Source organism: Tiliqua scincoides, chromosome 5 (genome assembly GCF_035046505.1).
Source record: "Tiliqua scincoides isolate rTilSci1 chromosome 5, rTilSci1.hap2, whole genome shotgun sequence".
Classification (NCBI taxonomy): Eukaryota; Metazoa; Chordata; class Lepidosauria; order Squamata; family Scincidae; genus Tiliqua; species Tiliqua scincoides.
The window spans coordinates 73,257,180-73,274,034 of record NC_089825.1 but is presented as its reverse complement, the minus strand read 5'-3'; the positions used below and the strand labels follow the sequence as shown (position 1 = coordinate 73,274,034).

The 16,855-nt window shown below is 42.7% G+C and overlaps 1 protein-coding gene across 1 annotated transcript in view; it reads left to right on the top strand.

Annotated features, from left to right (window-relative positions):
* Positions 1-16,855, top strand: part of LOC136651439 (transmembrane protease serine 11C-like) — a 60,956-nt gene that overhangs the window by 33,437 nt on the left and 10,664 nt on the right. Inside the window, exons 5-6 of the mRNA XM_066627816.1 lie at positions 6,578-6,741; positions 16,396-16,434. Of these exons, the coding sequence (XP_066483913.1) occupies positions 6,578-6,741; positions 16,396-16,434 (203 nt within the window). The remainder of the gene's footprint in view (positions 1-6,577; positions 6,742-16,395; positions 16,435-16,855) is intronic.

Here is a 16,855-nt window from a genome sequence, read left to right as displayed (position 1 = left end):
TAAATGAGGCTGTTTCCTTTCCTCCTATGTACCTGGATGCCATTTAATTTGTTTTAAAATTATGTTACTGGGCTGGGGCACCTTCCTTATGAAGAAGGCATTTGGGCCTCTTCAGCCTAGAAAAGAGGGGGGACATGATTGAGACATACAAAATTATGCAGGGGGTGGACAGAGTGGATAGAGAGATGCTCTTTACACTCTCACATAACACCAGAACCAGGGGACATCCACTAAAATTGAGTGTTGGGAGAGTTAGAAATACAAAAAAAAATATTTCTTTACTCAGCGTGTGGTTGGTCTGTGGAACTCCTTGCCACAGGATGTGGTGATGGCATCTGGCCTGGACGCCTTTAAAAGGGGATTGGACAAGCTTCTGGAGGAAAAATCCATTATGGGTTACACGCCATGATGTGTATGCACAACCTCCTGATTTTAGAAATGGGCTATGTCAGAATGCCAGATGCAAGGGAGGGCACCAGGATGCTCTTGTTATCTGGAGCACCAGGATGCTCTTGTTATCTGGTGTGCTCCCTGGGGCATTTGGTGGGCCACTGTGAGATACAGGAAGCTGGATTAGATGGGCCTATGGCCTGATCCAGTGGGGCTGTTCTTATGTTCTTATGTTAATACGAATAATTATTTGTATTTTACAAATTATACAAATAACTGTGTTTTAATTTAAAACTCTATCTTGTTACCAGATATTTATAGATACAAACACTGAAGTTCCTTGCACTAACCAGCCAAAAGTAAGGTAATGCTGTTTATTTAGGACCATGCAAAAGTGCAAAGGCGGAATGGGGCACATTGTAGTAGCTCCAACAATCTGCAGTTTGTAAAATCTAGAGATGGAATTTAGGGAATCTTCACTTCTGAAAGGTATGCGACTATCTCAGTGTACACATTGGACTGCTTAGACAAAGGAAACAAACATTGTTCTTCTGTCCATAGTTTGGAATATACAGTATAGAAGTTAATTCGATAAAGATTGATGCTCAGTGCTCAATTCTCAATGCTAATTTGAAACGCATAGGCAGAGATCCAGAAAACATAGACAAGCAAGGAAAACCAAGAGCTGGTAAGTTTAAGTTGGTGTTGCACTAGCTGTTTATTTGGTGAAGAGTTCTACAGGTTGCAAAAGCTAACTATTTGATACTGTTGGTCCTAAATAAAGTATTCCCCTAATTTGGATAGTGGATTTGTCTTCTGGTGGAGCAACATGGCCACCCACAGGTTTGCATTAGCAGTATAAGGCTCCCTTATAGTGATGCTTATAGCAGGAAGATGCTTTGCTTTCAGCTTTCTTCTTTCAAAGCAGCAGCCCAAGGGCCATTGAAATGCAACTTGTAAACTCATATTTGACAGATCATTTTCATGTCACCCTGAGGTGATACAATCCTCAACAAATTACCTTTAATCTGGAAATGAGCACAATTCATCAACATTAATACATCAACTGAGTGGCATACTTAGGAATGATGGATGAATGCTCCCAGCCCCTTAAGGTCACAGTGTGAAGCTGATGATATATAACAATTTAGCTCTAAATATATTTAGGAAAAACATTATCTATATACAGGTCCAGCCTATCTATACACGGATTTTTTATACACTGATTTGACTCAACATGAAAGGCCCCTGCAAATGAGACGGAATCCCTTGCAAATGTGCTGATCCCTGGAGAAGGGGAAAAATGCACCCCTTTAAAATCAGTTTAAAAAACTGAACAGTCCTTTAACAATAACCTCCTTAATGAGAGGGGGGGCAGCTGACTGACAATCCATCAATCCTTCTCTCTCCAGTGGACCCCTCCCTTCCTCCTGAGCACTTAAAAGAAAGATGATCACTTTGCATTGGTGAAGGGAGGGGCTGAGTGAAGCGCCCTGGAGGATGACTGATTGATGGATTGTCTTCTTAATGTCTCTTATCTTACATCACAAAGGTCAGCAAGGCTGTTTTTAAATCACTGGAGCAAAGAAACTTTTTTAAATTGTTTTGCTATAGTGCGTTTTTTGCCATCCATGTGAGTGCTTGGAACTCACAAGAATAATTAGTCTCAACCTGTATATGTTTGGGATTGATTGTATTGTTTCAGTATTTACATGAGAGCCCAATCCTATGTGTGTCTATTCAGAAGTACTCATAGTACATAAAATTTTTGCCAAGTACTCAAGCTCCAATTATCACTTCACCTTATCTCCAGGGCAATCAGAGGGCAGAGCCTTTCAACTCTGAAAAGTTTCCTTTCTTGCTCAAGCAGCAGGCAGGCATCCCTCATTAGAAGCAATTTGTTTCTACAGCAACTTCACTGGGAAATTCCAGCCAAAGTTAACCTTTTATTCTCCTTCCTTCTGCTGCAGCCTGGTTCTGCTTTGCAAATGCTTGCAAAGCAGGTCTGTTTTTTCCAACTCCAGGATGGGATTCTCCTTTCCATTTGAAGCAAAGTCCTGGGCTACAATTCAATGCACCATTACTTAAGAGTAACTCCCATGGAAAGCAGTGGGTCTACTTCTGAGTAAAAAGAGTTGCAAATATCTCTGTTGCATCTCTCTGCTGTGAATTGAATTGCACACTCTCAGTTATGTGTTATGGGTTGTATGTTGTATGTATAGAGCTTCTGGCTTAACATACCAGACACCTTAAAGGTGGATTTGATTCATGGATCTCCTCCAGTGGTTCCCAACCCTTTTCACTTGCATATGCCTTGGCAGCCCATTTCCATAAATTGTACCCTTCATATTAGCAAAATGTTTGTTATTAATAATACAAGCCCTCATCTCCTCTCTATGAAAACCCAGACTTCATGTATTTATCACATATTTTTTCTTTTCATCTGTTTGAAGAACAGAAGACTCTGCCTTTGCACTGTTTTGCACCAGAAGTGTGCTGAGAAATTCTGGGTGATTGATCACTTTCCGTGTTATGTTTCAGCTTTTTTACTGTGCCGGTTTTCAATCATTGTTTCATAGATGAATTGTTGACCAAAAACTAGCTATTGGTGGGGCTTTCACAGCCAACCAGCTACCTTCCTTCCTGCCTTGCTGGCCCTGCAAAGCATTCTGGAGCATGACCTGCCTTTTTCTGCCATTATGCCATTCTTTTTCAAGTACCTCTAAAAGTCCTGTTGAATATCCCTGGGAGTACATGAATCCCAGGCTGGGAACCACTGTTTTACTGGTATGTTGTTTACAGTGCACTTACTCTGATAGTGTTTACAAAAAGGGGGTGAAGACCAGAATTTAAAAAGAATTAAAATGTATCTTATGACCTTTTACTATGTTTTTAATAAATTAGAGACTGTACAGTTCTTAGGTAACAATTAGTGGTAGGTTATTTTTCAGGATCTGGCCTCGGGTAAAATCAGACAAAACTATAGTCAGACACCCCCCCCCCCAAGTTTAACATCCAACTTATCTGAGGGTCATAGAAAATTCCATGATTTTTGCTCAAACCTGCCCTCGACTTATCTGTGGGATCGACTTATAGGCGGGTGTCTGCAGTAAGTCCCATTATAGTCAGTGGGGTTTGCTCCCAAGTAAGTGTGTATAGGATTGTAGCCTTAATATTATTTCTATGAGTTAGGCCCAAATCCTAACCAACTTTCCAGCACTGGCACAGCCGTGCTGATGGGACGTGTGCTGCATCCTGCAGTTGGGTGGCATTCACGGAAGCCTCCTCAAAGTAAGGGAATGTTTGTTTCCTTACCTTGGTGCTGCATTGCCCTTATGTTGGTGATGGAAAGTGGGTTAGGATTGTACCCTTAATTGCTATGGCAGTATTCCTTGGCTTTTTGAATTTGGGCCTTCTGTCTGGACTTGGCTGCTTTTCTGGGAATTTGCAATCACACACCAAAAATTGGGTGGATGAACATGTAGAAGTTCTTGTGCACAGTAGCATGTATCCCCCTGCTATACTTGAGAATCTATGGATGCGCACCCCCCAAAAGATTTCTGTATGAGTGAATGTTAGATTACATAAACCAGGGAGAGTTCCCCTCACCCCACCACAGTTTGTAACATTTGGTCAAGCATCAGCATTCTTTGTACCCTCCTTCCTAACTTTGGCTGTTGCTGGCCAGGACTGGGGAAGTCACCTGTCTAGTAAGTTCTCATGGTGGTGATGGGAATTCCAGTAAGTTCTGGTGGCGGTGATGGGAAACTACTTGCAGTAGCCATTTTGGCAACTGTGTGCACTTTTTTGGACAGGTAATATCTAGTTCTACTTTGTCTGACTTTATGTCTGTAGGATTTTATTTGGTTCCTTTGAGGAATCCTTGTAGTCATCAAATGCCAAGTTTTCAAAAATGTCTGATAACATGGCTTGATTGGAGCTTTGATCATAATTAGAACATTTCAGAAGTCTTGCTAAGATCAAGTGAGCAATTAGCAATGATATGGTGGTTATGTTGAGTTATGTAGCCAGTTCTGATGATGGAAACAACCATGGCTTATCCTTAAGATACAGTCATAGTGGTGTAGGAGATAAAAAGATAAGCAAGGAGGTGAAAAACCTAGGTTGAAATTGTAGCGTATTCTCAGCATTTTACTGCCTCTTAGTCTTACCTCACAGGGTTGATGCACAGCTAAAATGCCTCTCTGAATATCTAGGAGAAGGGGTGGGATATAAGCATAGCTAATAAATAAGCACTGGACACATGCAACTTGTATGTTGCATTCAACAGGTATGATATGCTTTGTACTTGTAAAAAAGCCAAATTTCATGAATAAACAAACTTCATGGATTAATTTCTCAACAAGAACAGCTAGACACCAAATTCCAGCATACCAGTTCTTACATAAGAACATAAGAAGGAGCCCTGCTGGATCAGGCCCAAAGCACATCTAGTTCATCCTGTATTTCACAGTGGCCTACTTAGACAACAAGAGACCTGCATCTTGATGCCCTCCCTTGCATCTGGCATTCTGAGGTAGCCTACTACTAAAATCAGAAGGTTGCACATATTCATCATGGCTTGTAACTCATGATGGACTTTTCCTCCAGAAATTTGTCTAATCCCTTTTTAAAGGTATCCAGGCCAGATGCCATCACCACATACTGTGGTAAGGAGTTCCACAGACTGATACGCTAGATAAAAAAATATTTTCTTTTGTCTGTCCTAAATCTCCCAACACTCAATTTTAGTGGATGTCCCCTAGTTCTGGTGTTGTGTGAGGGGGAAAAGAATACCCCCCTATCCACTTTTTCCATCCCCTGCATAATTTTTTATGTCTCAATCATGTCGTCGTCCCCCTGGCTCCTTTTTTCTAGACTGAAGAGCCCAAACGCTTTAGCCTTTCCTCATCAGGAAAGTGCCCCAGCCCAGTAATCTGGTTGCTCTCTTCCACACCTTTTCAATTTCCACTATATCCTTTTTGAGATGGCGACCATAACTGGATGCAATGCTCCAGGTGTGGCCTTACCATCCATTTGTACAATGGCATTATAATATTCACAGATATATTCGCAATACCTTTTCTTGATTGAAGGCAAAGGGATATACAGGTGGGGCCTCTTTATCCGTGGATCTGGCATCCATGGATTTGCTTTACCATGGATGCTGAACCCCCAAATCACCCCCCTTGCAGACTTCCCAGATGTGACTGGGAGACGCAATTTCTTCAAGGTCCAGAATGCTGCCCGGAGTCTTTCTAACACAACTTCTGGCTTTTGCCAAAAACCAGAGTCACCTTAAAAATTGCTCTGGGCGACTTTCTGAGCCTTGGAGATGCCATGCACAGTGGCATGTGACCACTCCAAGACTCAGAAAATCACCCAGACATAGCCAGAATGAGACGGTTTTGTCAGAAATTGCTTTAGAAAGGCTCTGGATGGCACTCTGAGCCTTGGAGAGGCCGCGCATGGTGATGCACAGCCTGTCCAAGGTTCAGAAGGGCTCTGGATGTGTTTGGAAATCATGGATTTGATTATCTGCAATTTTCAGTAACTGCGGGGGGGGGGGGGGTGGGTGGGTCTGGGAATGGATCCCCGTGGATACAAAGGCACTACCTCTATTTATGAATTTTCAGAGACTACTCCAAAATGACTCCTTATTTGTTTTGTATCACACATATTGTTCTCAAATAACCCACCTCAGGATGCTCTTTGGAGCAAAAAGGTTGGACACAAATAACCCTCCTGTCTCCCTTGCTAAGCCACACCTCACTTTCTGTTGTTAGTCTTTATCTTTGGAATTGGCTTCCTATTGACTGTCATTCTGTATCCCAAGACCAATTTTTCTCCAGTCAGGCTTTCCTACTTCAGTTTATTTTATTTTTTTCTTTCTGAGCTTTCTCTAGCCCTTCCATATCCTCTTCCCTTGCATGTATCATTTATTGGGGGTCTATTGCTTTTTTCTCCTTTAATAATAAACCAGAAACACTTTGTTGTAGGTATAGTAACAGTAATAATAATAAATTATTCAACTTTGCCATCCTTTTCCCTATAGCTCCCGTGCTGTCCTTTAATCTTCTGAATTTACCAGCACTGAAGACTCTAACTGTAAAACTGTTAGAGTGTATAATTAACTGTGTATAATTTAATCAGTTAGGTTACCTGCTGTGGTTTGGTTGTCTTTCAGCCCAGATACAGGAGGAGTGGTTGCACAGGTTGTTCTGAAGTTTCTCTTCTCCTCTACTGATGACAACATGGCACTAAGGCAGATTATAGACAGAATTTTGCAAAAGAGGTTGAAGATGTATCCAGAATCTGGACGCATAGACCTCGCTTCTTCCTCCCTCACAGGCAAGTGTCTTGGGTCTTTACTATTGATTGGGAGTTGCCCTCTGGGCTTGATTGTTGTTGCATTACAGGATCATCAGAAGCTGCCCTATTCAGAATTAGACAATTGGGCCACCTAGTCAGTATTGTCAGCACAGCCTGACTGTGGCTCACCTGGAACTTTTCTCTGGCTCACCTGGAGATGCCAGGGATTGAGCAAAGCATGTGTTCTACCACTTAGCCATGGTCCTTTCTTCACATTGTATTTTGCATTTGGCATAAGACTCTGTCATCACATTAGAGTCATCACAAAAAAAATTGTCATGTGAAAGCCAAACTCTATTGAAAATGCTAAAGCTCCACCCAAGAGAGGCAGAGGAAGTTGGAGGTGAATACAGAGAAACAGGTGCTGTCTCCATCTGTTGTTTGCTTATCTCAACTTTAGCAGTTAATATTCCCTAGGGATTAGGAGGGGGGAAAGCATGGGAAATTAGAGGCCAAGGAGAGGTAGAAGCAAGAAAAGCACAGCTAATGGATGGAGAAAGCTAGCCAGTGGCTCTACAACCTCTTCAGCTTTCTTTGTCTGTATCTAAGGAATTCTGTGGTCTCTGATTTGTGAAATGCACATCCACAGCCTCCCTGAATTTTTCTCTCCCACCTAATTGTGACAATAAATTGCTTCCAGTAAGATGTTAGCAACCAACTTGAGGGAGAAACTTCTTGTGAGTGTGGTCTATTCATATGAGCAAAGAGAGCAACTAGCTCATACAATATCATGTTTTTTCTTTCCTAAACTGGCAGACTGCAACCTAATAATTTTCCAGAGTTCCTGGAAGAGTTGCAACTTTAATTTATGGTTTTTTCATGAGTAGGACACTTATGGGAGCAGTTTTTCCTGTCATCAGCCTGTGATGTAGGATTTGCTCTCTGCCAGTTGCCATATAGACCAAATAGAGATATTGAAAATCATATGCTTACGTCAGAAATGCATTGGCCCAACTTCCTTTTCTGGGGAATTCCTTTTTCACATCAAGGAAATTTTCTGCAGGTTGCTTACTAGCTTATTTATTTATATATGCATTTTGCTATGGCAGTTTCAATGCAAATCAGTAATGACAACATCTTAGTTGTAACCCATGGTGCAACTTATATGTACATTAAGGATGAATAGGATGTTTCACAACAGTGAGACTTCTAGGAAGTTTGTTTGTTTGTTTACAGCATCTTAACCCTGCCCCCCCCCCCAGGAAGGGACTCAAAGCAGCTTACAAAACAAATAAAAAGTACAAATCATAAAATCACGATTAAAACAAATTACCCTATAATCTAAAAACCCACAAAATGTTATAGTCTTAAAACAACAATAAAACAGCATTACAATAGAGCACAAGAACAGCAGCAAATACTTTTATAAAAGAAGACTAAGCCAGTAAAAGCTGCATATTCATATTAAAAAGGCCAAGAGTTCAGAAGGCTTGTCTGGGGTTGGGGGGAAAGTCTTAAGGCCTTACCGGAAAGTCTCGAAGGAGAGAGCAATTCATAGATAGAGAGGAAGGGAGGATAGGTTTGGTGTCACTACTGTGAAGACCCTATTTCTTGCCACCACCCCTTGCCCCTCCCTGGGTGATGGCACTTGTAAGAGGGCCTTCTCCTTCTCCAGTGACCTGAGGGGATAAGCTTGTATTGTACAGAAGTAGGCACTCTTAAATATATTTAGGAAACACTGCTAATTTATGTGGTATTAAATACTTGCAACAACTGCAGGATGTGGTCCAATTTCAAATACAAGTGGGGCCCACTAGGTAGTCTGAAATGGAATATCCTGAATATCCTTAGCAAGCTGAGGAAATCGATCACTCCCACATACAGCAAAGCTGTTAAGATCTTTACTGTAAGAACTGGAGCCATTGTTACATAGGCAGAACAGCAAGACAAGAAGAAGAAATCGAGAGATCTAGCCAAAGTAGGAGAGAGCAAGCCTTTAAACTGGCAACAAGATAGATTACAGATCTCCCTAATGGTGTGGATTAACAGTGGGCTGACTATACAGTGAGCCCTCCTTATCTGTGGGATCGGCATCAGCGAATTTGAATATACAGGTATGCGCCACTTAACGATGGGGATACGTTCTTCGATCCCCATTGTTATGCGATTAGGTCATTAAGCGAACATTCAGCCCAATTTATTGGTTTTGTTGTATAAGACACTCCCTGCCAGACACTAGCTGGCTGCACAGGCTATTGGAGTTAGATTGCCCCTTCTTTGCATTAAGAACCTCTTTGTTGTGTATACAGACACTCTGCTGCTGGCTATGGGAGACCTGATTGCCTCATTAAGGTTGCCTCTTTGTTGTGCTTTGACCACTGACTTATATGCAGTCTGTTGTTAAGCGAACAATTGTTAAGTGGCACATGCCCATACATGGACTTCGAGCCCACAGCTGGAGGACTTCCGTGACCTTCCAGATATGACTAGAAGTGCTTTCCAGTCGCATCTGAGAAGTCTTCTGAGGTGTGGAGAGGCCACATGTCACCTCCCTGTGCCTCAGAAGGCCTTCCGGATGCTTCTGAAAGGCTCTTCGCTGGTGTGATACGAGGACAGGGTGAAGGGGACTATTCGTGGAATTCAGTATCCATGGGGGATCCTGGATCAGATTCCCACCCCCACCCCCCGCGAGTACTGAGGGCACACTGTTGACAGTATTTGGTGGGTCTGCTTACAAGCTGTTGCTCTCCCAGCAGTTAAACCCTCAGATAGATTTGAATCTCTTGTTTGCTTGGTTATTAACAGATGTTGGGAACTGGACTGACTGCTGACAAGGATGACGTTTTAAAATAAAAAAAACAAGTTGTATGAAACGAGCTTAAAAAATTGAATGTCATTTTTTTTGGTATATTTTTATTTAGGGCTTACTCTTAGAATTTATCTGCCAGTAATAGCAGTTAGAGAAAAGAAAGCAGTGGGTTTGAAAAGGGTAGCTGAACTGCATTCTTGATCACATGACTCTAAGGCAGGGGTGCTCACACTTTTTTGGCTCGAGAGCTACTTTGAAACCCAGCAAGGCCCGGAGATCTACCAGAGTTTTTTTTACAATCATAACATATAACATTTATGTGTACAATGTATGTTGGTGTACCTTGCATAACCGAATGAGCCAATATTGCACAACACAACATAATTAACTATAAACATTTTTTGTAATTACTTGAGTTTACTTTGATGACTTGCACTGAAGTGAATCAGCCAAGGATGCATAGTCCGAACAGTAGCTGCTGACAGCCAGCCTCAAGCACACTTCCGAATGTTCATCAGTCATGGTGGAACGGTACTTGGACTTAATGATCTTCATGTAGGAAAAGGCTGACTCACATAGATATGTGGAGCCCTTCCTGCCTCAGGTGCTCTTATAGCCCTGAGGGCCCTGTTGCCTTCAAGTGGCTGCAGCTGTGCAGCACACTCTACTGGATGCCCAGGCCTTACCCTTAAAGGGGCCACTGCTGACACCACATCTACCTCCTCACCAGATCTTCCTGGATTCCAATACAAGTGGGGGGGGGGAGCAGATCTCTATACAGACCAGTGCAAAAACAGGGGAAAGGTGTGGGGGAGGGAAGATCTCTATATAGACATCACAGCAAGACCAGTGCAAAACCCCTTGCACACAGAACCAACAGATGGAAGTTGGGGGGGGGCAGATCTCCATGCATACCAGTGCAAAAACAGGGGAAAGGTGTGGGGGAGGGAAGATCTCTGTATAGACATCACAGCAAGACCAGTGCAAAACCCCTTGCACACAGAACCAACAGATGGAAGTTGGGGGGAGGGGGCAGATCTCCATACATACCAGTGCAAAAGCAGGGGAAAGGTAAGTCAGCCCCAGTAGAGTCAATAGGGCTCACTCCCAGGGATGCGTGGACGGGAGAGAAGCCTGTCAGCGGCTCCTCTCCCAGGGAGGAGCCTGCCAGGTGCTCACTCCCTGGGTTCCCTCGGCTCACTCCCTAGGCTCCCTAGACTCGCTCCCTGGGCTCGCTCCCTGGACTCACAAGCCTGCCAGGGGCTCACTCCTAGGGATGCGTGGACGGGAGAGAAGCCTGCAATCGACTCATTTCGCCTGGAGATCGACATATTGGGCACCCCTGCTCTAAGGGTTACATTACATAAGCTCATAAACATATGCATTCAGCATTCAGCTGAAAGTGCCACTCTTAAAAAAAAAAAAAAAAGCATCAAAAACAACTTGGTGGGACAACAATCCCAGTTCATTCTCCTCCAACGTGCTATTTTAAACCTGAAAATCATCTTGCTTGAAGTGTAATTTCGCTTCCAGAACATGTTGCCATTTCTGTGGGGCAATTTTCAGATTTGAAACAGCTCATGAGGGGAGAAGGAGGTTCCCCCTCTCCAAGTATCCTGATTCCCACTGGGATTACAATCCCACAGTGTCATTACTAGGGTTTGCATCATCCGGTGCAGGAGGCCAGTGTGTAATCCCCATGATGGACCTCCTCCCCAGAAGTGGGCAAGGCAACCCCCCCCCAGTCAGTGGGCGAGGTGATGCATCATCACCCTATCCCCATATCATTAAAATTGCACCTTTGAATCACAATATAATACACACAGCCTAAATGTGTGTACTTAGGAACAAATACACAAACAGTACAAAACTTGGGGAACAGCTCCAGAGGCATCAGCAGGGTTTGGTCACCCTGTGCAAGAGCTGAGTGCATCACTTCATGAAGGACCTCCTCCTGTACTAGACCATACAGAATAAATTACAATATTACACACAGCCTAAATGCAGTTGGCGCCACTAGGGTTGGTGTAACCACCATTAACTTTATCATGTATTTATTTTAATGTATGACACTCGTACAACTGAATAAGAGTTCTAGTGTTAGCTCTGATCCATGGAAATGAAAGCTGATTCATACTTACTGGTTCCCTGCTGTGTCATAACACCTCATTGGCTCATGGAACAATCGGTCTCATGAGTCAGTTTTGAGTCAAGTAAATCCACTTTTTGTTTTCCTTTTCTGATTTTTTTTTGCTATAACTTTTGATAGAACAGAGATATTTCAATGTGGTTTGTTTCATTGCATTCTGCATTAAATTCCACATTGAACAATATATGATGGTATTATTTGAAAATACCAAATTTTAACAATTTTGGCCAGTAATGGTATGACCATTACAGTAATGGTGTCACCTGGTGTGGCCCGCACCCCGCTGCAGTGATGCCACTGCTACCCCACACGGCAATTTTAAAGAAGAAGAGGGGCACTTCTGGTTGGAAGATCACCTCTGAAGCCCATATTTATGTGCTTTTGTTGTTTGGCCCAAAGTATCGGGGCTTTGAATATCACTCAGTATCTAAAGATGTTCATGCTCACATGCTCATAACTAGGACCCAAGCTGCACATTTTTTTAAAGCAATATGTTTGGCCTAACTTGTTTGCTTGTTCTTCTCTAAATAGAAGCTGCTGGGGTTCAATCCAGGCTGATACTGTGGTATACTATAGAGCAGAGGGGCCCAAACCCTGGCCCTGGAGCCACCTGCGGCCCTCAAGGACTCCCAATCCGGCCCTCAGGGAGCCCCCAGTCTCCAATGTCTCTGGCCCTCTGGAGACTTGCTGGAGCCTGCACTGGCCTGATGCAACTGCTCTCAGCATGACTGCCAACTGTTTGACCTCTCACGTGAGCTGTGGGACAAGGGCTCCCTCCACTGCTTGCTGTTTCACACTTGTGTGCAGCAGCAGCAGCAGCAAAGGAAAGACTGGCTTTGTGCAAGGCCTTTTATAGGCCTTGAGCTGTTGCGACCTTCATTCATTCATATAAGTTCCACCTCTAATATATTCATTTATGTAAATTTATTCAAATTTGAAATGTAAATTAATTCTTTTTTTTTCCCCAATACTGTGCCCCCCCAACACAGTATCAGAGAGATGATGTGGCCCTCCTGCCAGAAAGTTTGGACACCCCTGCTATAGAGAGAGGGTCTTTCATGTTTTATCCCTGCACTCTCCCAATCTTCATTTCCTTCGTTCCCCCTGCCCCCGCTGTTGTTTACAGAAGAAAAAGCAAACATATCAAAGCCAAGTGTGCACTTAATGTAACACATAGTTTGGCTCTAAACCTAGCAAGCACTTAAATAACAATTCTCCACCCACTCGCACAGAGATCCAGATCTCTGAATCTTCCCACAGTTAGCTCAACAAGATTTTAACAAGATAGATAGCACAGGATGCATCCAAACCTTGCTGAAGGTAGTAGCAGGTTGTGTGGGAGAACTGTGATAGATAACAAGGTAAATTGCTGGTGTAAACGCACACATGGCCATATACACTTCATAAGGAAATCCTTAGTAATTTTCTTCCTTCCCTTCTAAAGGCCTCATTAAATCTGTTTTCTGGGTATATCAAAAACAACTAGTTTGTGTTATAGATGATTAGAGCACATTAACAATAGTGCAGCGCAATCCTATCTTGCACTGGAACAGGCAGGCCAGGAGGCCTGCGCTGCATCCAGCGCAAGATAGGGGCCCAAAGTGGCTCAACCAGAAGTAAAGGAAAACTCTTCCACAGGATCTAGAATCTAGATTATTGTAGCTTTGGGACAGTTTTGTCAATTTTTAAAAAAACTCTCCACCTTTCCTAGAATGACACTTCCCAGGGGAACCCTTAACAGCGAAACTGACTCAAGTCTGTCATACTGATGATGATGATGATGATTATTATTATTATTATTAACAGTATTTATATACCGCTTTTCAACAAAAAGTTCACAAAGCAGTTTACAGAGAAAAATCAAATCATTAATGGCTTATGTGGCTAAGATATGTCCTTAGTTTCATTTGGTGGCATTTTGGATAGGAACTCCCAATCCAAACTGGCATTAACAGACACTTCAGCCATTGTCCTGAGAAGGTAAATTGTCAGCTGAGAACACAACAACAGCAGTCTTACAGAAACTGTTGTAACTAACAACCCAATCCTGAACTGCCTGGAACACAGGACTGCCGTGGTGGTGAAAACGGCTGCCCTCCATGATGGGCTCCCCTCGCCTCTGGAGGGTCTTCTGAGCCCTGCAGAGGCCGCACATATCTGCCTCTGTGGGGCTCAGAAGGACTGTAAGAGTAAAAAAAGTTCCCATTTTATTGTAAAACTGGATGTGACATCTTTGTTGTCTTATAAGGCATTCTGAACTCCACAGAGACTGTGGGCGGATGGCCGCTGCCTTTGCAGGACTCAGAAGACCCTCTGGAGGTGAGGGGAGTGCAGCTCCCCTTGCCACTAGGGGGCAGGGTCGTCCCCCCTATCTGTGGATTCAACTATCCATGGGGGGCTCAGGAATGGAAACTTTGTGAATACAGCAGCATGCCTGTAACCCTTTCTTCTAAAGCAGGGGTCTCTAAACTTCTCAGCCAAAGGGCCGCATCAAATGTCTGGCACAGTGTTGAGGGCCGAAAAAAATAATTAAATATAAAATTTAAATAAATACATTAGAGATGGAACTTAGATGAATGAATAAATGGGTTCAAATGTCCAGGATTTCTCCAAACACCAACACAGCCCAAAGCACACACTTAAACAGACCCCCATTCCCCCACCCCACAAGCACATCTCTGGTTGTGTTTGGTCAACTGGGCCAGAGGCTCTTGGGATCAGGGGTTGGCCGTGGGCCGGATAGAGGCTCATCATGGGCCGCATCTGGCCCCCAGGCTGGGGTTTGTTCTAAAGTGTATCTCTTGCAATAGCTAGTTTTCTACTAGCTGTGGAACTCCTTGCCACAAGATATTGTCACCTGGTCTAAATGCCTTTAAAAGGAAATTGGACAGTTTTATGGAGAAAACAGCTTACAAGTCGTGATGACTGGATGTAACCTTCAGGTTTTAGAGTGACAAGGGAGTGGCAACAGGATACAGGATACGTGTTCTTGTGTGTGACCCTGGACGCATTTGGTCGGCTGTTGTGATATATCGGAAGCTGGACTAGGTAGGCCTTGGCCTGATCCAGCAGGGCTCTTATGTTCATGCTCCACTAAATCTCTGGTGTAGTTTCATTCACTGGTTTCAAAACCCTTGCTCAGTTGAAAGTCATCGTAATGTAGCTGTAAATTCAGGGAACCTTACAAAGAACCTCTTGTGTCTTTGTATTCTCTCTGTGTAGTTGGTAATAACTTTGGTTTCTCTTCCCCTTTGTGGTGCTTCCTGTCAATCTCTACACCCCTCAGCTATTGCATGTCTGAATGACAGTACTACTGCATTTGTTTTAAATTAATGGATATCAGTTATATAATTTTCCAGTCATGAGAAGATCCCAAGGAGGGGTGCTCACTCTCTACTTTTCTTAACTTTATCAGTAGATTAGGACATGTGGTGGGTTGCAGGGTATAGAGAATGATAGGAAGCATCTGCTGCCTTCTTTTTCTCCTCCACTGAGTTACAGAGCAGTGGTGTTTCTGTTTAACTCTGAAACATCATTAAAGTAGGGCTGCAAAATCAACATCTCATAAATAAGGAGCATGATAAACTTTGAGTGTTTGAAATTAGACTTGCACTCTGTCTTAACTGTAAAAAAAAAGCCAATCTTTTAACATATATGTTTATATTGTATTTTTATTTCTTTTGGGTTGCCCTGAGCAGTTTTATGTAAAGTAGAAAAGTGATACGTAATTACTACTAATTATTTTTTCTTTTTTGGTGTAACATTTTTGCCTGGCCAAAGTGTCTCTTGGGAGAATTGAGTTTTCTTTGCTTCAGAGTGCCCCCTTCTGGACATTCAGTCTAGTGGATATAAGCAACTATCATACTGTTTGAGGCATGTGATGTTGGAAAAGGCAACATACACCCAGATTCATTTGGGTAGTATGCAGTGCATATCTGTGAGGAAAAAGTGATTACATCCTGGGCACCATGGGAAAGGCTATTTCTAGGTCATATCTTTTCTATAGACGTAAAATAGATTAAGGGCCCAGTCCTATCCAACTTTCAAGCACTGGTGCAGCTGCAATGCAACCCTGAGGTAAGGGAACAAGTGTTTCCATACCTTGAGGAGGCCTCTGTGACTGCCCCACCACTCCAGGATGCAGCGCACACCTCATTGGCACAGCTGCACTGGCACTGGAAATTGGATAGGATCTCTAGTTTGGCCCTTTCTTGCAGAACTACAGTTTCCAGGGCTCTGAGTTGAAGCCATAGTGGATATATTATTAATGCCAACTCTGAAATTGCACACAGTATTAAGGAAAATATGTCCACCAGTGAACTCTGCATCTGCTGTATTAAGGCATTGTTTGCAAATTAAATACTTTGATCGAGCAGGAGAACTGAAGCAGTACTTTTCATGGAGATCTGCTTGCTGTAGTGGAAACCATATGATACATACAGAGTGCTGATATGGATGTAGGGCATCCAATGAGATTCACATCCATTATGCAAATTTTGGAGAGGAATGTCCCTATCAATCAACTGTCACAGACCACTAGTTAGGCCCAGCCCATTTTTGTATCTTAGCAAAAATTGGCATATTATACCAATTTTTAAAAATTGAAAAAATTGTATAAAAATTGAAAAATTATATTCAACCTGATTAAAGGTAATTCTAACCAAATCAATTCAAACTTTGTTGGGGAAAAATGGAATTGCAGTGGTGTCTAACCCTCTTTCCTTTCTTTTTCCAGTTATGAAGATGCAAACAGCTGAAAGTATCTTAAATGACTGTAAGTTTAAAGGTCTTCTGTTGGTTTTTCTGAAAAAAAAAAAAAAATCTTTGAAAATGAAGTTTTCAAACTAGTCAGGCCAGTCCAGATGAGTTTAACAAACTGATTTTGTACCCTTAAAGCTGACTGTTTCCACATGAGATCTACATGCAATGTGTATATGCATTCTTTTTTTTTTCTCAATGGGATGAGCTTATGCTTCATAATGTTTAAATGTTTGGCTTGGTGAGGTACTGTGGATACAGTTTGACTATGAGGAGGTGCTCCTAAATCTATAGTGCCTAGCAAGGAATAGAAAGGGAAAATTCAGTGCTAGTCACAATTCAAGCAAACTGGACCAAGCTTTGGTCCACAGGATCAAGCTTTGACATGAGATACACAGTTGAAGTTGGACACGAGTCTCCCTTCTTAAGTTGTCTTT